The sequence below is a fragment of the Brassica napus genome, chromosome C7 (genome assembly GCF_020379485.1).
Source record: "Brassica napus cultivar Da-Ae chromosome C7, Da-Ae, whole genome shotgun sequence".
Taxonomy (NCBI): Eukaryota; Viridiplantae; Streptophyta; class Magnoliopsida; order Brassicales; family Brassicaceae; genus Brassica; species Brassica napus.
In genome coordinates this window covers 45,675,712-45,697,383 of record NC_063450.1, presented here as the reverse complement: position 1 = coordinate 45,697,383, position 21,672 = coordinate 45,675,712, and the positions used below count along the sequence as shown (strand labels likewise).

Genomic DNA, 21,672 nt, shown 5'->3' with positions numbered 1-21,672 from the left:
TTTATTCGGTTTTATACCAAAAAACATAATTATTTAGTTTGAGATCATATAAAATGAATTTTAGAGTCATATTGTCAACACAGTCATTTATTAAAAATATATTACATGTTCAAATAAATGAACAAAAACGTAAAAATGCTTCTACCATCAAATAAAATCATCAAATCTATAATTAAAATCAGAGCCTGAAATTTTGAAAATAAAAATATGAAACAAAACAGAAACATGAAAGAAAAGTTTTTTCACTCTTCCATATTTAGTGTTCATTAAAGTCATGCTTTTTCGATTGAACACGAAACTCTGTTTGTTTATAGATAAGAAAAAGTTGTGAAAATTTTCCATTAATTATTTTCCATCAAATTTATCATCTTCATATTAATTTAGTGAATACTAAAATAAAGCAAAAAGATAAAAAAAAGACTTAGAAAATAAGATGTCTGAATTGCGATGTATTGTTATTTAATTATAGTTCAAATGTTTTACAAATTATATAAGGTTCTTTATTACTATAACATTATGGTAATAGTTATTAACACAAATTTAACTTATATAACAAATAGATTTTCATGTATTGTTATAAAATAAATACATATTTATGTTTCTACTTTTAATCGGTTTTGTTCGGTTTATTCGGTTTAATCGGTTATATACCAAACCATATCCAAATCCTACGGTTTTTATAAAATTATATCCATTCGGTTTATATGGTATATACCAAAACCAAACCATATTGTCTATTTCGGTTCGGTTCGGTACGGTTTTACCATATTGAACAGCTCTAGTTGTAATTAACTGGTTAAGAAACGATAGATGAGCAAAAAAAACTTGCATCAATAATGTAAGCAAAAAAACTTGCTCAAAATTATATCAATTTTTTAAAAGTTGCATATTCGCATTCTTTAATCAGTTCCCCAAACATAGCAAGGCCAAGCACCTTAGACTAGAGAGCTAACATTGAATGTTAATAACAGGTAACACGAACCAAAATATTAGTGAATGTGGCTTCCACTTTAGTATGCCACCGTAATAAAAAAAACATGTGTATTACAGCTACTTGGAAGCTATACATCATCTTGAACGGTTAAAACAATAACCAAATATGTATATATATTTGTATTCACAAGGCGTGTGCTAAACGTCCTGTATCTTATTTCTCTTGCTCATATCAAACACCCATTATGGAGACAAGACAAGAGGCTTACTTAATCATCCTTAAGAGTTTGTGATACTTCAGAAGATGGTTTTGATGCAGTAGGAATGTAAGACCATGCCAACGCCGCGCTTCCTAGAGTAATGGTTGCTGCAATTGATCCCCATATCCATCTCTGCCTCTTCTTTCTCTTCTGCCTCTTTCGTCGTGCCACCTCTGGTATCAACAAAGTTGGGGATCAGATTCATACAAACAAGAAAGACGGAAATGACTAAGAATCATTTGATTTTTTTTCTATTACCTATGGCCTCTTGGTTTCGCTGGGACATTTCTCGGTTCACGGCTTCGTAGTAGTGTACTCGGTCAGACAATCTTGTAATCTCAAAGTTCTTAGTTTCGAGTTTAGATTCCATCACCATCTCTGCCTCTGCCTTGGCCATACCTCTGCTTAGAGAGTCTGAGACAAACCTAGCAACCTCGAGTTGGCAACGTAGTTCTTCCGATAGGTTCATGTTGTTGGTTGACGTGGTAGGATTGATAGGAATGAACAGACCGACCTGAGCCAGCTGCTCACGGAGTTTCAGCCAATGTGTTTGTATCTGCTCTAGAGCTTCTTCTGTTTGTTTTCTCTTTTCAATTTCAATCAGTAAACTCAGCCTTATCTCCCTTAGTTCAGATTCAATGTTGTTAGCTGAAGTCTGCATTCCACTGTCGGTTGATAGTTCTGGAATACCAAGAAATGAAAGCTTTAACGTTAGGGTATAGGATTATAAATCACTTCCAAGTCATATAACATAACATAACAAGAAAGTGAGATTAAGATACATACCATCCCAAGCATCATAAAACTCTCCCACAGTGGTAGCAAGTTTCTGTGAACCATCCTCTCCTGCATCACCCTCTACCTCTGCGTTACTTGTAAAGCTTGCTGACTCACCAGGGTCATAGAAATCTTCAGACTCACTCTCCTTTTCTGCTTTGAAGACAGGCTCCGGCAGATTGTTTTCCCGCTCTAAACCATTGGCAGCACTATCCAAATCCGACTTCCCACTCCAACTCCCAAAAGGACCATCAACAACCCCACCAAAATCCTCTTCGGTAGGAAACGAGAACGAAGTAGACTTCCTCCGAGGTGAAGCCTTTACGTCTGCAGCTTCATCTTCCACAGTCTTCTGCTGGGAAGCCACATTAGCCTCGGAAGAGCTCTTCAAAAGCCGCGGCGGCCCGCGGGACTTGTGGTTGATGATATAAGGCGACGGCGGGAAGGAAGACGGGGAGTTAGGTAGCGGGATAGCATCAGGAGTGGCGTAGAGAGCAGGTGACATCTTAGGACGAGTGAACGTCCTCCTCCTCTCATTAAGTGATTTAGCTTTATCCACCTTTGATATTGGTGGCTTTGAATAATAATACTGCGAGTTTGTGCTTGGAACGGTGGTCTCGGCAGATGTGGAAGCTCCTGGCTCTATCATTCTATCCAAAGCAATAGCAGAGAAAGTAGGCATGGCGGCTCTGCATCATTCAAGCTTCACATCATTCAAAAAGAGACGAAAACAAACAAGATCGATCGTTTCTTCATTTTCAATAGAATTACAAATGAATAACAAGCACGAGAGATGCAATTACTAGTAGAGTTCTAAGGGATCCACATGTTCAAATCAGCTAATTGAGAAGGTGCAAATCAATCAACACCGTCGCGAATCTCGCAACCACAGAGCTATACCTAACGAAAAAACTTCATTCAGCAGAGATTTCTCGCAGAGGATATGAAGAAAGCAGCTCGCAAATCGAGAATCTAGAAGCTAACAAACAGGTCTAATAAGTCGAGAGAAGTCAATCGAATCTCTCAACAGAACAACGCCTCCAAGCTTCTCAAACCTACGATAAACGCAACCGAGAACAAAATCACAAGGCGTAGAAGAACAACTACCTCAGGAGATCTCCACGGGAAGAAGGTGAACGGATCCAACGGTGGATCCTTGTTTAGAAGAGAGGATTGGTAGAAGAAGAAGAAGAAGAAAAGGAGTGATACGGCATCGTATAAGAGATGGAGAGGGAGAGGAGGAAGATGCAAACGAGACCTCACGCTTTGTCTCTCCGCTAATATTTGATTTTGAAAACCTTCCCCTATTCTTGGCGAGACCAGTTTCTGAACAGATTCGTTTTTTTTTTTATCTTTTAATCTTTATTTTTTTTAAAAATATTTAATCATCTCCGACTCCGCTTGGTCGTCGAACATTTTAGATAAACCTGTGTTTTAGAGAGACTTCAAAAGACGAGTTTAGCCTCTCACGGTATGAGTTAACGAGGAAGGTAGGCGCCATAAAGAGGGGGTATTATGTGTAAATTAATCAACGGTAGGGTTTCGAGAGTAGTTGAAACGGCGTCGTGCAAGGGATCTTGTTAAGTGGGTCTTATATGAACTGTGGTGGTCCTATCACGAATATTCAGTTACGTCTTAAAAGCGTTGACGTGGCGACATTAGGTCCTGGAGCAAGTTTTTGGTTTGACCCCATGGCCCAATTTGTCTGTTCACGAATCTGTAAAGCCCATTTTGAAATAAAATACATTTAAGAAAGTTATTTTTGTCTTCTCCTAATCTGGAATTTGATATTTTTGGTGCCAATTCCTAAACATGACCCATGCAAATAAAGAGTTTTCAAACAATTGATAAAAAAAAAAATTGTTCTTAGAAAATTATAAAAGAGGAGACTTAGGGGGATTGGTTGAACTGTAGCCGTAGAAAATTTAATTTAGAATTTAGTCTATAGAATTTTTGGATTTAGCTTTAAGTGACGTAGTTTTAAAATTTTCTACAGCTAAAAAGATGAGATTTTAGAAAATAAGATTTTTACAACCATTTTTTGTGTGTTTTTGCTGTAACTTTAGTTTTTTTGTTGTAGATTTAAAAACCAAAATAGAGTATGATTGGTAGTATTTAAGGCCGTAGATAAAAATTAAAGCTAAAGTCACTTCTTATATCCCAACCAATCATCCACTTACTCTTCTTAACTATTTGATGAGAAAAAGAAATCAAATGCATTTGCCATTTTAAACTTTCTTTTATTTTAAATTTATAGCTAAATTAAAAGCTAAGAAATCAAGAATATAGGACATGATTCAAAGCAAACAACTATGGACCTCCTATATAATCATCAACGAATGTATTCGATTCTCATTAACATATCTTTATAAAATAAAATCATAGCATGTTTTACCCGACTTTCTCTCCTTTTGCATGTCTCATTCTGTTTGTTTCAGATGTTGAGGATGTCATTCTGTTCCATTTTGAACATTTAAAATATATTGTTCAAATTTCTCATTTTCATGTATGAACATCTAAGACATGGTTGGTTATATTTAATCTAAGATCTCTTTTGGCTTTATAACACAACATCATTTCATTACCACATAACAAAGCCTTTCAACATATAAAGCAACAACATGAAAGATAACACAGATGTGACACATGAGAGAAATCAACATGAATTAAGATTACCAAAAAAAACATGAATTAACCTATAACTTTCATGAGAGCAATCAACAATACACAACCAGTTACAACGAGAACACACATTCTCTTCATACTCTCTTTCGATTCCACCAACACTTTCACATAGGGATGTCAAATGGACTTAATGACCATGGGTTAACCAAAACCAAACTCAAATGGTCTAACCATATTAGGCCCAAAAATTAAAGTTGTCCAATTGGACCGAAACTTATTAACTCCAAATTAGATGGACTAAAACCATTTGGACATTCGTGTCCAATAAACCTAAAAATATAGAATTTTTTAAGTTGAGAAAAAAATTAAAAAATAAATAAAAATAAAAAAATAAAAAACATGTTTTCCCGCCAAATTTACAAAATCACATTTTCCCACCAAAACCATAAAATCACGTTTTTCCGTCAAAACCGTAAATTCACGTTTTTCCGTCAAAACCGTAAAATCACGTTTTTTTGGCCAAAACCATAAAATCACATTTTCCGCTAAAACCTCAAAACGCATTTTTTCCGCCATAAAATCATGTTTTCTCGCCAAAACCGCAAAATCGCGTTTTTCCGCCAAAACCACAAAATCACGTTTTCCCGTCAACCCCGCAAAATCAAGTTTTCCCGCCAAAACCGCAAAATCATGTTTTTCCGTAAATTTACAAAATCGCGTTTCTACCAAAATCGTAAAATCGCGTTTCTACCAAAACCGTAAATCACGTTTTCCGCAAATTTGCAAAATCGCGTTTTCCCGCTAAAACCGCAAAATCACGTTTTCCCGCTTAAACCGCAAAATCACGTTTTTCCACCAAAACCGCAAAATCATGTTTTCGTCAAATTTGCAAAATCGTATTTTCTGGCTAAAATCGTAAAATCACATTTCTCACATTGTATATGTATTTTTATATAAATTGAGTATGAAATTATATCTTTTTATAGATTTAATATATTAAAGCAGAAATTTTATTTGGATCCCGCGGGCGGTCCATTTGGAATGATCTATTTTAGGTTTGGACAATTTGGACTATGTACAATTTGGGCTTAAGAAATATAATGTCCAATAGAGTGCTTTGTCCACCCATTGGACATGGACATCCCAACTGACATCTCTACTTTCACATTCGTGTAGAATCTGATTTAGAACTTTCATTCTAAAAAATGATATCTTAACTCTGTGTGGACGCTCTATGATAGTTCCGAAGGAGAAAATAGATCTTCACCCCTACATGAGTTAGTAAAAATGACAAGTTCATAGTTGGGATCCATCTTTTGAATCGGAGCACAGGAATGGTTTTGTTTTTTATTTTTACTTTTTTTTTTATGATAAAATGTGAATTGTTCATTATAAGATAATGAACAAAGGTACAAATAGAAAGCTTGAGAAAGCAAAGATTTGTAGAGATCCCCAAAAAAGTGAAAATATCTTTAGAAACAAAATATAGGACTCATGATGGTTCTTAACAACCGAATTACATGTTGGATCCTTCACAATGGTTTTTCCCCCTCATACATATATATAAAACAATATAGAACGTCTTTATTCATCCTTCCTTCATTGATTCTATCTGTAATGAATCACAGGTGCGTTAGAATTTGGATCCAACACACCTCCTTCCTTCACATACTCCATATACCTTGCAAACTCCGGTTTCGCCGTAGCCAAACTCTTCTTACTCTTCGTCTTCTTCTTTTTCCTCTAAAAACGAAATAAACTTAGCAAAGGATGAACAGAACCACCGGTTGGTTTCTTCTTCTTCTTCTTCCTCTGAAAACGAACATTGAATAAATTTAGCAAATGATGAACAGAACCACCTGTTGGTTTTGACGTCGGCGTCTTCGCATCTTGAACCGGGTTTCTTGAATTACCATAAACACTAGCCGGAACGCTCGTGCCCTTCTTTAATATCGGTTCTTCTTCCATGAGCTTTTCGTAGCCGCCGTGGATTTTTCTTGTGCTCATGGCTCTAAACATGGTAGTATTGTGGGAAAAGGTTGAGTTTCTTTCGTTAGGTGTGTTCTTGTGTTTATTTGAGTACGTAGGACAAGTTTGCTTTGTGATATGAAAAGGAAATATCATAGATCTGTTGACTTTTATACATTGTTTTTAAAACCGGACCAACCCGATGGTTGGACCGGGTTCGACCATGAACCGGTTATATAGCCGAGTTGGGTCCAGTAATTAGTTCGACCATGAACCGACCACGTCGATGGATTGGATTTCAAAGTTATTAAACCGATAAAAGCCACTAATACTATCAAAAATCTAATTTATATTTATAATATTTTATGTTTAAAATTTATTTATATTTTAATTATGTATCATATGTAATAACATTACTTTAAAATTTATATACTAAAAATATATTAAACCAAAGTATTGAACCAGGTTCGACCCGGTCGAACTATATTAAACCGTGACCCAAAAAAATTTCGGTTCAGCTTCCGGTCCGGTTTTAAAAACACTGCTTTTATATATGTGTAGATATCCACAACTAACAAAACTAGGCCTGAGACGGATCGGGTATCCGGGCAATTTTAAGATATTCGGATCCGGATCCTTATCCGGCGGATCCGTAATTTTACTATCCTTATCCGGGTCCGGTGTTCGCGGATATCCGGGTGTCGGATATCCTTCTAAAAATTATAATATCCGGCGGATATCCGGATCCGGATTTGGATCCTTAAAATAAATAAAAAATAATATTAATATATATAAAATATTAACAATAATTTAAAAATAAAAAAGATAAATAATGTTTTTAATTATTTCTATGTATAATATTACAAAATTTACCTAAAATTTATATATAGTATTATAAAAATGAAAATTTATTAAATAAAATTAGTTTTTATATATAGATATTACTATTTTTGAAATAATTATTAATAAAATTTACGGATCCGGATATCCGGACTAAAAAATCAAGATATCCGGATCCGGCTTTGACGGATCTAACATTTTACTATCCGGATCTGGATTCGGCCTCTCCGGATATCCGGATTTTCGGATCGGATCCGGATCTCGGATAAAAATCCCAGGCCTAAACAAAACTATATATGTGTATAATTTAATAAAAAACCATGTGTTAGTGTTTCACCCACATGATCTATACAATTTGTCCCTATTTAATCGCCGTTCAATTGTGTTTTATGCGGACTATTACGTCTACATTTTTCAGACAATTCATTAAATGGACAATATCATTAGAGTTTAGGCTCAACTTGTCGTGTTGCAAAACGAACTTTCTTTGTCTTATCCAGATCCAACAATTTATCCTAGAAGGAAGAAAAAACGTTGCAAATTTGTCGAAATTAACCTACAAGATCAAAGGAAACACCTCTTAAAAAATCATTTGCAAAGAAACATCTGAAGCACTTGTTTCCAAATCGACGTAACGTCTACTAGGATTGAGTTTGATCATATAAATCATATTCTCCTTTTTGTTTAGAACCTCTTTTGAAGTTAGACTTGGTCATATATAGCTATATATTTGTGTTTTTGTCAGCATCTTACGACTCTAAGCTAGGATTGGGAGGTAGAAACGAGTGGATAGGAGTGCAGAGAAAGAAGAAGACAAATGCAGAACATAACTTTCTCCTTGTTGTGCGTCCTGGCCTGGGCAAGAAGTGCTGCTTTCTGGCTATCTTCCTTGCTATCTATTCCCTGCCTTTACCCTTTAGTGGCAACAAATACGCTAGAAGGGTCAAAATTAACATAGTTCTTGATTTTTGACTTCCACAATTACAATAATCAAGTCTCAGTTTTTTATAACTAAAAGAGTCAAATTAATGTTAAAAATACGCTAGAAGGAGGGGTCGAACCTCCGACCTTGTGGTTAACAGCCACACGCTCTAACCAACTGAGCTATTCCAGCTGATTTGTTATTCCTTTAAATCATTTGCTTTCTATAGCGTTTCAGTTTTAGGTACAAACTTTATCAATTCATTGTAACCACACACAGAGACTAATTTTTAAGAAAATAATAGCACATTAACACAATAAATCATAGCATAGATAGACGCTTCTGGTTTCAAGATTTGCACCTACAATCCTATAATCTAGTCACTATTTCATACTCAAAGCAATTTTAATGCAAAAAAATGAAACAGGATTTATTAATTTAACTTTTGCAGATCACAAATGTTACCATTCCTCTTCATTGCTTGCTTGTTATTATGCATCCACACTCTGAAAACCTGTCTCCTCAGATTCACCGTCCTACAAAACTTATCAATCTCTTCTTCATCTTTCTTTTGAATACTCCACCCTAGCCTCTGTGCAAACTCCTTCATCTTCTTCTTTTGTCCTTCGTTAATCTTTGTCCTAACCCTTTTCTTCTTCCTCATAATCATCGTCAGACCTTTTCCATCACTATTTTGGTTCAATATCTTCTTCATATCCTCGCTCGACGATGATGTCCTCCGTCCAATCTCACCCGTCGGATACACTCCACGTGGATGGATCGCCTTGTACGAGTTGCTACTACGGTAAAACGTCGGAGATATTAGCTCTTCTTGTGTACTGTTTCTATGTCCGTACACTTCCTTCCGGTGGAAACTCCGGTGGCAGTTGCAGGCTGCGCATTTTAGCGCACCTGGAGTGCCCTCTTCTCCTCCGGGCATGAACTCGCAGCATCCGTCCACCACCTGTCCTCCGGTTAAGGCCGCGTGGTTCTTCTGACACTCCTCGTACTTGGCTGCTTGGTCGGAACGCGTCCTCGGTTTTTGGTTTTCTTTCTTGATCAAGAATGGATCTGAACCGGGTTTGGTTTTCGGATCCGGGTTGGTATGTGGTTTTGCTTTTAAGGTTATTGTTGTGGAAGTAATTGCATTGCACTTTCCTCCATGCTCCATTGTAAAATTCTGACTCTAAAGAAGATACATTTGTATTTAGCAAAAAAAAAAAGAAGATACATTTGTTAAATTGTAATAACCAACTTATAATCATAACTAATGCATGCAAATAAAAAAAACATCATTGCAGTTTTGTTCTTATTTAATTTGGAATTAAAGAGGAAATGTTATCTGATTTTAGACTCACCTGGAGGTATTTAAAGAGCTTACTGTCTCAGCAAAGACTAGAGTGCAAGATGAGATTGATATTGAAGAAGAGGGAGAAATAGAAATGGTGGTGGTGGTGACGTGTGTCCATCTGTTTCCTTTCACCCATCAAGTTTAATTTCACATGAAAATCCAAGAAAATATCGATTTTATAAAAGAAAACACAAACCTACTATATTACTAGAGAGAGAAAGATAGAGTGTGTATGTGTGGTGGTGCCTCTTAATTTGGAGACATTGTCATATGCTATCTCCCACCACCTGCAACTTTGGCCCATCTCCCATTATTGCATTTATATATTTTTCTCTATTTTCTTTTGTGATGATGTTATTGGTGTTACTAACTAATGTGTGTCTGCAAAAAGCCCTAGATTAGTCAAACAATTACCAACTAATTACGACATTAGCATGTGGTGAGAGATGAAGAAGAAACTTATTGAACTAGTTCACATTTCAATTTTAGAAAATTCAATCAATAATTTTAGTTTAGTTGAAATTGTGTCATGTGATCGAAAAAATCAAATTTGGAAACGTGTGTAAATTAGTTCACTTTTTGCATATACATACATTATAACATATCATAAAAAAAAATTTGTAAACATAAATTTTAATTCAAATATCCACTAATTGTAAAATTATAATTTATGTCCATACTATACGCCACAAATTATATATCCGGAATAATTGATCTTACTATTTTTATTTTTATTTTTTTGTCAACAATTGATCTTACTATGAATATGAGAAATTATACTATTATCAACACTAAGTGCGGTGGCTTGGGGTTCCATGGAAACTAATTATATGTACTACATCTTCAATTTCCCATACCAATGAAATTAGGGTTGCTTTAACAACATCTAATCAGAGTTAATCCTGCGTCTTGATTGAAAGAGAAGACATGTTAAATAAAGTGTGAAAAAGAATGAAAACTGGTCCACATAAGCACAAACAAAGACCTGCACTTTTATTTATCTCCACATGTCTTGTTTACAGATTCTTTGTTTCCCACAGCTGTGTTGCACTTCATGATGATCTTCTTATTTACCAATCAAATTTACTGAAATTAATGATAAAAGATTTGCCGTACAAACTTTCAAGAGGTTGATCATGGTGCGTGACATCTTTGAACTTTAGTAAATTGTCTCCATATAGAAAACTCCCCAAGTTACAAGAAGCAAGCATTGCGCCCAATACTTCAGAAATGCTGCTCTTGTTGATGATCATATATGTGAGTCTGTGACATGGCAAAATCAGATCCAAGCTGCGGAGACATTGGCCCAAGCTCTATAGAAGGTTGGATGCAAGGAAGTGGGATAAAAAAAAAGAAGCCATGCTATTGCTCTCTAAGCAAAGAATCCTAGCAAAATGAAACTAGATTTGATACATTCCGTACGCACTTCCACATAGAGTTACAAATGGGGTTTCTCTCACGTTTTCTAAGTTGCAAATACAGGAAAACAAAACAAGGACAAAATTCAAGATTATCCAGCAAGTGAAACTTGGAAGAGAAGGGAAGAGACAACAAAGTGGTGGGCGTGGAATAGCTTCTTCGTCAGAGGATACGATTAGCTGTCCTGGCCGACCCAAGTGGGTCTTGTTTGCGAAGTGATCCCAGATCAATTACAACCAATCACAGTACGATGATTGATGCTAGATTTAGAAGTTTCGGTGATAAAAGATAATAAAAACAATCAGTCATGCTATATATAATATATAGAAGATACTGCGACTGATGGTTATATTCCATTCGGAAGAAATATGTTAATCATAAGTCATATACCTAGTCCGGAAATTTACTTCAAATAAATGTTTAACTTAACTTCGCATTGAAGGTTTCTAAAACAAATTCTACTGAATATAAAAATGAAATAAACTGAATAGTGGAGAGAGATGGTGAAATGGAAAAACATGTATGTTCTTTGAGGTACTCGAATATGCAGAAAATCTTTTGTCTACGTATCACTTTCTTATTGCTTTAATTTTCTATTTTGTTTTAAATTTATTTAGATAATGACATATTTATAAACATAATAATATTTAATTTGGCTAGCTACCCTTGGGAGTACCAAACCACTAATGGTGTTCTAAGTCCTATATACACATATCAATCAAATATATTTCCTAGCAAAGCATTCACTGGAAGAGAGGTCTTATTATTATCAGCGCGATGTCTTATGAGATTCGATGAGCCTCCACATGTAATGAACAATTGACATGTTCCTTCAGCAAAAAATTTAGGGCATTCCATTGGTAATATTTCAATGTGTATTAATAAAATACTGCTATCTTCGTTCCACACAGATAAATATTTTGGAAAAAATATAAACACAGAGTATATTACTTTTTGTGTGTTTATATTAATTTTGTGTTTTCTATCAATTTTTATTATTAAGTAATTCTAAACTGTAAATTAAAAAATTGAGTTTATTGAAGTTATTTTGGTTTATTCTTATTGAAAATGAGGTATTTATCATACAAATTAAATGTTTTTTGTGTGAACAAATGAAAAATATATCTTTGTGGATAGGATGATGTAATATACTCGATATTCATAATTAGAATACTAACATAATTTTATAGTCATACTTAAAATTTAAATATTAATATTATTTTATATTAAGAATTTATCAATGGAATACCCTAAAGTTTTTATTGGAAGGACATGGAGATGGCAAAATCGGTCACTGGTCCGGTTATGATCGTCAACCTCATTACATTAGCAATATTAGTCATTAGTAATCATCTATAAACCGACAAATTTATCATTTAGCCCGAAACTTAGTTGGGCCTCATGCAATATCGATTGGCGCCTAATTAACCCAATAATATGATGCCAAAAAAAAAAAAAACCCCAATAATACTTTTTCTGTTCAGTTGCAAATTGCAATATGTTAGTTTCGTCGTTAGTGATAACTGATAAGTGATAACAAATATATATGCCTGATCAAGTTCTTAATTGGGCACATTTTAGCCCAATCACAAACTATTTTTTTTCAACTAAAACATTTTATTTTATTGATGCATAAAACGGCAGTCATCGAGTTTCTAAAATTGATAGGGAGGTATGAATCAAAGACCACTGATATAGTGAGAAAATCGCCTTTCATTGTTCGTATTCTACAATTCTATAACTAAACTTGAATACGAGGAGGTTCGGTTTTGTCTATGTATAGTGTTGCAGTTTTAAGTTGGTAGGACCTCCGTCAAATATCCAGTTAAGAATAAAATTATCACATTTGAACTCAACTAGATCATAGCCCAAAGACCATGATGCCCGGAGTGTCCAGATCAGTGCCGAACATTATGATTCTTCTGATGTAAATCTTCCTTGAAATTGCCTCATACCACCATCAATGGACTTCCCATTATGATCACGCATTATCCAGCCTAGCCCTGATGAGCATCTGCTATGCATACTATGACGTATTGAGTTGTTTGATTCTTTATTCTGCTTCATATGCAACCATTCCCTTATATACTCTACTGTCCGCTTTTTAGAGTATTCTCGTGACTAATAAAAACCAAATCGTTACGGCTTTCAATAACTTAAAAGTTAATGATCACACACGTAGAAGTAAAATATCATTTCACATCGTGGAGGCTGAATAAAGTTGAATATCTGTCGACGACGACGAGAGAGAAAAATATAATATCATAGTGAGATTTTTGTGTCATCGTGCAGAGTAGATTAAAAGCTAGTAGGATTAGTACAAACAATGTTGCAGAATCGGTTCGGTAAAATCGGAAAACTTATAATAAAAAGAAAGAAGATATTCTGTTGAGCGCATATTGACACGAGCAAAAGGTCAAGATGATGTAATTAGAAAAGGACAAAACGACGGTCAAAATATAAAGGAGGAGAGAACAGAGCATAATACGACAAAAATAAATTCATTAAATCACTACAATGCTCTGATCCAAACTGAACACACAACAGTACCACAGACATGAGTCATCCCACATTGGTACGATCAGAATCTAATCTCTTAATTCGACGATCAGATTTCAATCTTCACTACCATTCAGCTGACCCTCAATGTTTTATTTTCTCATTTAATTTTCTTATTTCAACCAATTAAAAGAACACAATAATAATTAAAGTCTCAGTTGTGAATTTCAGGGAGTCAGGTGAAACTGAAACTTCTCCGTTTTAACCACAAAACTGTATACATTAAAAGAGTTATATCCTATGTCTATATTTTTTGGTCTGCGTTTTCTTTCATGTACATCACTTTTGTACTAACACTCGTGATTGATTACATGAATGTAATATTCAGTTTGGACTTAAACAAAGATTAGGGTTTATATATTCGAACTTATAATAAAAAGGACTAAAGAGAGAGAAATTTCCATAAGTAGGTTTATATCCGTAAATCTGCAATAGAGAATGGTGTAAAATAGATAAGAACAAAATTTAGGTTCACTCTCTAGGGTGAACCTTTAAATTCACCCCACCATTTATGATCAATCAAAGTAAAGCATAGATTATTAATTAAAAAATATTAAATTAAATAAAAAATAGTTACAAAAAATAAAAACGCTAATTTTAACAATCTCTTTTCAAACATTTTCTTCGTTTTTTTAGAAAACGAGACATAATAAATAATTAAACTACAAGGATATTTTAAGAATCTAACGTCAATTTCTCTTTCTTTTTCATCTCGTAAAGTCATTGACAAGACTTGCCCTATCTGCTACATTTAGCCTCCACGAAAGAAACGGAACGCCGCCGTGGCTACCGTCAGAGTCACCGTTATTATTAGCTCCAGGGCTGCTGTAATCATCCATGAACCTGATCTCGTTTGCCGGATAGTTGCACGGAGCCCTCTGCGTCGTGTGCTGAGCCCACGAAGTACCACTGTTGTTGTGACTAGTGGTAATGTTGTAGCTGGCGTTATGATGTCCGTACGGATCGCCTGCTACAGGTGAGGCTCCGACGACGGCATTCCCTGAAGCCGCCGTGGTTCTTCTCTCTTCCTTCTTGAAACGAATGCCGCATGCGTTGCATAGGGACTGTAAATTCCAAAACCATCCATTTCATTTAACAATCAATATCCCAAAAAATAAAATAAATGGAAATATTTCAAAAAGGGGATGAAATGTCTCCTTTGAAAATCTTTGTTTTTTTCTTTGTTATTTATATGAGGTTGCATTTGAAATTTAAAAAGTCTACTTTAAATAAAATTTGTGGGAAATTAATCACCTTATTTAACCATCAAAATCCTTACTTAATGCTACTTTCGATATGAAGTTATATATATACAGTAAAATATCGGTTAAAGAGAAGAAATAAAAGATAACCAAGTTTTATGTGTTGATTATCAACAATAAGTAGTATTTTATAATGATTTATTGGAAATTAATCACCTTAGGGCCTCTAGGACCATTTCTCCAGAGTGGAGTCGAAGTGGTGTCACAATTGGCACAGCGTCGGGCGAGGAGAGAGTCGCCACCGCCGTTACCGCTGGGGCAACCGCGTGTTGGCTTGATGGGATTACCAGTGGAGAAAGAAGGGAAGTCAAAAGACGGCTTCGTATTGGAGTTGTTGTTTTTGGTGTGAATCAAGTCCCAGAAGTTGGAAATGCAAGAGGAAGGACCATAGGAAGTAGTGCGTCTGCGATTCTCATCCTCCTCGCAGAGACGTGTGGAAGGAGTGCCAAGAGATAGAGTGCAGTCAACGACGGAGGAAGAGTAATAATCTTCGCCGTTCTGCTCGTAAACGCCGGCGTTTGAGTTGTTGTTGTTGTAGCAGCAGCTTTGGCTATGGTGGTGGAACATTGCGCAATAATGACAATATTGCCCCTGTGTTGAAGTATTGTACGGAGTATGCATCATCTCTCTCAACACACACACACTCTCCCTCTCTAACTTTGAAAACCCTAAGTGTAAATTAAAAGAAGTTAAAGAAAATATGAAGAGATCAATCCAAGTAGTAAGTTCTCGTTGGAGTGAAGTGAAGAACGGAGAAGAGGGCACACACCTATATATAGATTATAGAATTAGAGGTGTATATGCAGGTCTTTAGTAAACGAATAATTAAAATCAATAGAATATGTAGGGACTAGCTTTTTACGAAGTAACTAGATTTTGACGGGTATATTTTTTGTTTTACATTTTTTTAGAAATTTAATTTTCATATTTGTGTTTTTTGTAATCATATTTTTGTTTTTACTTCTAATTATATTTGTGTAATTTTTTTTAAAAAAAATTATAAGTAATTTTTTTAAATAATTGTATTGAATTTATGATGTTGCATAACTATACACTTGTACTATAGTCATTTGACACATTAATTTGGCACTTTATTCTTAAACAGTTATAACTTTTTCAAAAAAATAACAAAATATAGTTACAATTTTGTTTAGTAATTAAATAGATACAATTATATGTTTTCACTGAATTTTCATGAATTTATTTCATATAATGATAATAACGTTATTATTACATATAGTAATTTGTCATGCAATTAAAAATAAGTTTTGTAAATTTTGACCCAATGTAAATGAAAAGGCTCATTTTAGTTGTTAAAACCCCGTTGTATTTATTTAAAATATTGTGACTCATGGCCCAATTGTTAAACAAAAACCTAGAAAACCTAAATTTTGATCCGCGCTTTGTAAACCTGGGTTTATTTTTGAAATTAAGAAAAAAATATATTTGAATTTCTATATAAAATATTGTATAGGTCTACGCACATTTATCTGAAACCACTAAATCAGAACTGAATTCATAAATAATCAAGAAAAATCATATATATATATATCACGACAGAACTAATCCGCAAACCCAAATTTTAAGAATAAAAATTGTATACCTACAAATATTAATTATATTTAATTATAATTAACCAAATATACCTAAAATGCTATTTATTAACCGAATTATTGGGATACTTTTTAATCCAAAACCTTCAAATTATTTGAATTACTTGATATTTTTATTCAAACAACTCGATATTTATACTGAAAAATCTGGATTATTCATTTTTTTATATACATTATGCAAAATTATCCAGAAAACTGAACTGGAACCAATGTTTTGAAAATCGAACCGGATATTGATTTGTTATGCTTACTGGGACTGGTCAAACATGTTCAACCGGATTTTCAAAAATTTACAGAATACTTAGTTTTTAGTAGATTTTAAATGTAAATTATAAATATGAACAGAAATAATATAAATGACCAAAATTATTTTTGTAAAGTTATTTCTATAAATGCTATAGAAAATATAGCAAGTGTGTATAATAAAAACAAAATAACTGTGAGTAAGGAAAAAAAATGATTTTGGTTTACAAACGACTAAAATCAGGAACTAATCAAGAAATGTCATTTATGGTAATTATTAAGAATCAAAATTAATCGATTATGCTTGGAATTGGTTGAACCGGATTTTGTAATTAATAAACATGGGAATAAATAATATTAAATTTCGGTGGTCTGGTGGCAAATGTTGTTGGCTCAATCGCTTAGAACATGATTAACCCGGGGTTTTTAAAATGAGATTCTTATCGGAAGTTAAGAAACTGTTTCTTAACTTTTAACTAAAAAAACTAAAATCTGGTATGCTCTTAGTTCCCTGGTTCTATACGACAAAAACTTGTCTTGCGCTTTTATTTAATTTATCGTTTTAATGTGTGGCATAATTGTAATTTTTGCATCATCTTCCCTTGAATCTTTTTTTAGGGTTTGACTCTGTAAATCTATTTTCATGGCGGTCATCAACTATTTTCCTGTAAAGTATCAAATTGTTGTGTGATTAAGTATTAATTATGTCTCAAATACATAGATCTGCCACAAAACATCAGTTTTAAATATTCTAAACTCAAAAAAAAATTACGACAAACTTGGATGCCTTACCCGTGTTTTACAGGGCCTTTGTCTTAATTTTTGTTGTCTCAGACCGGTAAGTGGAATAAAGGAAAGCAGCTACAAAGTGATTTCGGAAACCACAGATGGATCGATTGTAGTTTGTACTCTGTATTCATGTCTGACTTCTGTTATTTGTTACTGGGAAATTAATTGATGATCATAAAAAGTTTTTTCAAAGAAAAACAGACAAAGAAAACCTGATAACTGTTTTTCGTAAAAAAGTTATAACGTGGTTAGTGTTTTGATATAATTAAATGCAGTTATATAAAATTCAGTTATTTTTAATTGGACATAACTTTTTATTAATGGGTCACACCGCTGTTTTAATAGAGTAAGATATTAATTTAAATCATTTACTCAAATGGGTTCACTTGCTTTTAAATTTTGTTACTCAGATAGCCAAGTTATATTTTAATCACTATCTATATTTTCCACTTATATAGCACATGCTTCCTCTACATGTAATAATCTATGTGAGTGTTGATAATTAAATGACTCAGAATAGACCTATTTCGAGCTAATTAGCTTTTTTTGCTATATTCAGGTTTAAAAACAATTGACATTCCTTAAGGAGGGATTAGCCTTTACAAAAAAAAGATCATAAGATACAAAGATGACATGACGCCAAACATTATTAAAAATATCAATAGAATACAACACAAAGGGAACAAACTAGTAGTGTTCTAATATGGTTGGATGATTCACCCTAGACATTAAGGAATTGATGTTTATGTTTTTAATTTCTTATATTTTTTTATTCGATACTCTCCTGTTGTAATAATAAAAAAAAATGCAACAATGTATATTATCTCTGTTTGAACAAAACAAAATAAATAAACACGAAATTAAAGTAATCGAAACCATCGAGTAAAAAAAATATTGGCCAGCTGGTTGATGGATGCCAAACTTCGGATGTAGATGCTAAATGTAAGATGAATACATTTGGAAGCACATACTAAAATGAAATCATTCATTTATGTGCTTTCAAAAACTAGAGATTGAAATGTTTAAGTATGTTAATAAATGATACGTGGGGTCAATCGGATGAAAAACATACAACTTTTGGACCAGCACACTTGCAAATTCTTGTTAATACGTTATTGCTATTTAAGGTAATTAATATTATGTCACTCACGAATGTTTACTAGATCTATATACGTTTATAATTTGTAATTAAGGATTTGAATTTATCGGTTTTATGTGGAATAGAATTGAACCATGCAAAAAAAAAAATCGAAGAAGAAGGAGAAAGTGATGTGATGTTGATGGTCACTGAGAAGGGTGGTCAAAATTTAGCCCACGTGACAAGGGGGAGAGAGTACAGTCATCACTGCAAAAAAATCTCCGATCACGAGGCTCAGTTTTTGATTTTTATTTGTTCTCTTCCGATATAATGCTACTGCTATAAACCTCTGTCTTTATCCGTATCTATGCCCTAGAACCCTGAATCTCACGCGACCCTGCTCATTCGCGCGTGGCCTTGTTCTTTTACTTCCACCACATCGCCATCACACGTTCGATACCTGCACAGCCTGATGTGGTTAATGATGATCCCACGATTAAGTAAAACTGACTAAGATTAGGTTATTAGATTTCTTCAAAACTTTAGCTATAGCTAGACTCTACTCTAGTAGTCTTCGTCCTATATGCAATGGATTTCAATGATTATGCTTTAACTAAAACTCTCCATTAATTTCTTCAGAATGCGGAATCTCGATTTGTTTCATTTGTAGATAGATGGTAGGAGAAGAGCTTCCGTTAGATATGCAGTGGTGGTGGATGGATCAATGATAGTTGTTGGAGGCGGGTTTTATCCTACTCCAAATCCGGTTTAAGAATTCGGTCTAGTGTCTCTAAGACTTTTGAGAAGATAACATGCTCACAATGGTTATTAAGGTCCATTGTGAACTAGAAGATAATCCATGTCGAGCTGACATAGTCAAACCAAAGCATAACAGAAATAAAATTGAAGACAATCATATAACATCTGATACTCGTCGTTACCGTTATAATTCACTTTTGAGAACCTACAAAAGAGGAACCAAGAACAAGAAGTAGAGATCTGAATTCTTGAATAACAAATTTATAGCCTCGATATCTTTGCACTCTCTTGTTCTTAAATATCCTACGTATTCCATAGCTGTATTTTAATTACATTATCAATCAAATATGTATACTTTTATATATAATCATCAATCTATACGTTTCCTGAATTTTTTTATACATGTAACGAAACTCTATCTATATATATAAAGTAGACTTTTCTCTCTTCTTATGACATGTGGAAGAGGGGTTTGTTGACATGTATCCTCTTTTTTTGTCTTTTTACATTTTAGATCCTTCTTCTTTTAGACTATTGCAATTTGGTTCATTATTTTCTAATTATGCACTATCTAATCCTTCTTACACTAACTATCATCATTTGAAGTTTGATAATCTATTTTATTGTTCAAAAAATTGCAAAACGAATAAAGAAATAAGTAAAAAAATATAAATGTATTTTAATATTTAATTTATTCACTGCTAAAAATAACATAAACTTTCGCTATTTTATTATTTTTACTATTTTCTATTATTTCATTTACAACTATATATTTATCTTAATATTAACCAAATTAAATCAAAACACATAATCTAAACATAAAACCTCCATAACCATAGAGAAAAAAATACCAAAGTAACACTAACTCAATAAAGGTCCAGAGCTCAAAGGCGATCAAGAACGAAAATTAACTTACCCCACTTTATCATTGAGTGTCTTGGCCAGAACAATCAAAAGTTAGAAAAAAGTAGAAAGATAATCTTGAGATAAAGCAATCGCTCGAACACAAAGGAGCGTGATCAAAGACCAATGTAAAGAACCAAGAAAGCGGGTTAGAGGAAAAATAATCAACAGAAGGCTAAAATCACCACGAAGCAGGAAGAGACATACATAACGAACGATAAGGACAACCACCAGCTAAGAGGTAAGAATCACCTCACAAACTAAACAAGCACAAACAAGACGTCTATGCAAGTGAAGAATCACAAAACTCTGGATAGAAGGGACCAAAGCTCCAAGAGACTAATACCACACACTTATACTAAGGGAAGCAAGGGAAGAAGAGAACAACCTGAGTGAGGGAGAACAGAAGCCAACCCCCGAAAAACCAGAGCCCAGACTTGAGACCAGAAACAATCTTCCAAATCTACAGAGCATATTCGGAGGAGAACACTATCCTAATCTAGAGTGGCAAACATGGCGAAAGGGAGAGTCACAGAGACGCAAGCAGCCATGAAAGTTGCAACGAGATGAGGGAACATAGATGGAAGGGTAGACAAAACGAAATCATTCAATCGCGGAGCCGTCCTCGAGCTATAGAAGTCAGATCACCAAAAACCATATCTTGAAAACTAAGACGAGAAGGGACTATCGATGGTAAGCCAACGACGAGGAAAACAACTTCAAAGACGACTAAACTCTGACCCAACCCAAAGAGATGCAGTTCCTAACATGAGCCGAAATCTAAGGAAAAAGAGGAGAAAAGGTGAGGGAAAACAAGAGCACATATGTGAGTCTTTTTCGGTGATGGCGAGAATCACAGCATAACGGAAAGGTAAACGAAATGCATAGATGGTGATGGCTCAATGTAAAAATATAGGGAGAGAGCACAAAACATCTTTAAAAAGTAATGTTTAAATAATTAGAAAACATATTAATTTTTACCCTGAAACTATTAGCCTTAAATTCAACAAATGCCTAAATGTAAAATTATTGAAATTCAATAGGCATTACATCACAAACTCACTCCACCACTAATAAAGTACTATTATAATATGTTAGCATATCACCTATTACTACATAACATAATTAAAATAACAAATAATGTTTTTAGCAAATAAAGCCGATCACATAATTAGCTAGCTATATCATCCGAAAAGTAATAATTAACAACAATAAAACAATATTCCGCGCGAAGCGTGGACATGCCCCTAGTTTCTAAATAAATCTTGAGATCCATCAATAATGATACTTTTATAAATGCAAAAAAAAAAACCTAAAGATATATATATATATAAAATCGAATTCTATATGTTCTACGTTTTTATAAATTAT

The 21,672-nt window shown here is 33.9% G+C and overlaps 4 protein-coding genes and 1 non-coding gene across 6 annotated transcripts; all 5 read right to left on the bottom strand.

Moving 5' to 3' along the window:
- Window positions 1–834: 834 nt before the first annotated feature.
- LOC106440127 lies at window positions 835–3,358 on the bottom strand. Of its 2 annotated transcripts, none has more exons than XM_048762626.1 (4): window positions 3,078–3,358; window positions 1,980–2,659; window positions 1,452–1,874; window positions 835–1,366 (listed from the first exon to the last, which is right to left on the bottom strand). In XM_048762626.1, the coding sequence occupies exons 2-4, from the start codon at window positions 2,650–2,652 to the stop codon at window positions 1,203–1,205; spliced, it is 1,260 nt and encodes a 419-aa protein (XP_048618583.1). In that variant the 5' UTR covers window positions 2,653–2,659; window positions 3,078–3,358; the 3' UTR covers window positions 835–1,202. The 2 variants fall into 2 exon arrangements, with proteins under 2 accessions (XP_048618583.1, XP_048618584.1); XM_048762627.1 differs by having other exon boundaries at window positions 1,980–2,673; window positions 3,078–3,355.
- Window positions 3,359–6,062: 2,704 nt separating this feature from the next.
- LOC125589923 lies at window positions 6,063–6,997 on the bottom strand. Its single transcript, XM_048762628.1, has one exon. It carries the CDS (start codon window positions 6,717–6,719, stop codon window positions 6,339–6,341), a length of 381 nt encoding a protein of 126 aa, XP_048618585.1. The 5' UTR covers window positions 6,720–6,997; the 3' UTR covers window positions 6,063–6,338.
- A 1,446-nt stretch (window positions 6,998–8,443) lies between these two features.
- On the bottom strand, window positions 8,444–8,517 carry TRNAN-GUU. Its single transcript has one exon. It is a non-coding gene; the product is annotated as a tRNA-Asn (tRNA).
- A 52-nt stretch (window positions 8,518–8,569) lies between these two features.
- On the bottom strand, window positions 8,570–10,096 carry LOC106444356 (zinc-finger homeodomain protein 7-like). Its single transcript, XM_013885841.3, has 2 exons — window positions 9,684–10,096; window positions 8,570–9,511 (listed from the first exon to the last, which is right to left on the bottom strand). Exon 2 carries the CDS (start codon window positions 9,494–9,496, stop codon window positions 8,759–8,761), a length of 738 nt encoding a protein of 245 aa, XP_013741295.2. The 5' UTR covers window positions 9,497–9,511; window positions 9,684–10,096; the 3' UTR covers window positions 8,570–8,758.
- Window positions 10,097–14,171: 4,075 nt separating this feature from the next.
- On the bottom strand, window positions 14,172–15,871 carry LOC106444357 (GATA transcription factor 18). Its single transcript, XM_013885842.3, has 2 exons — window positions 15,073–15,871; window positions 14,172–14,718 (listed from the first exon to the last, which is right to left on the bottom strand). Exons 1-2 carry the CDS (start codon window positions 15,538–15,540, stop codon window positions 14,362–14,364), a joined length of 825 nt encoding a protein of 274 aa, XP_013741296.1. The 5' UTR covers window positions 15,541–15,871; the 3' UTR covers window positions 14,172–14,361.
- Between the last annotated feature and the right edge of the window lie 5,801 nt (window positions 15,872–21,672).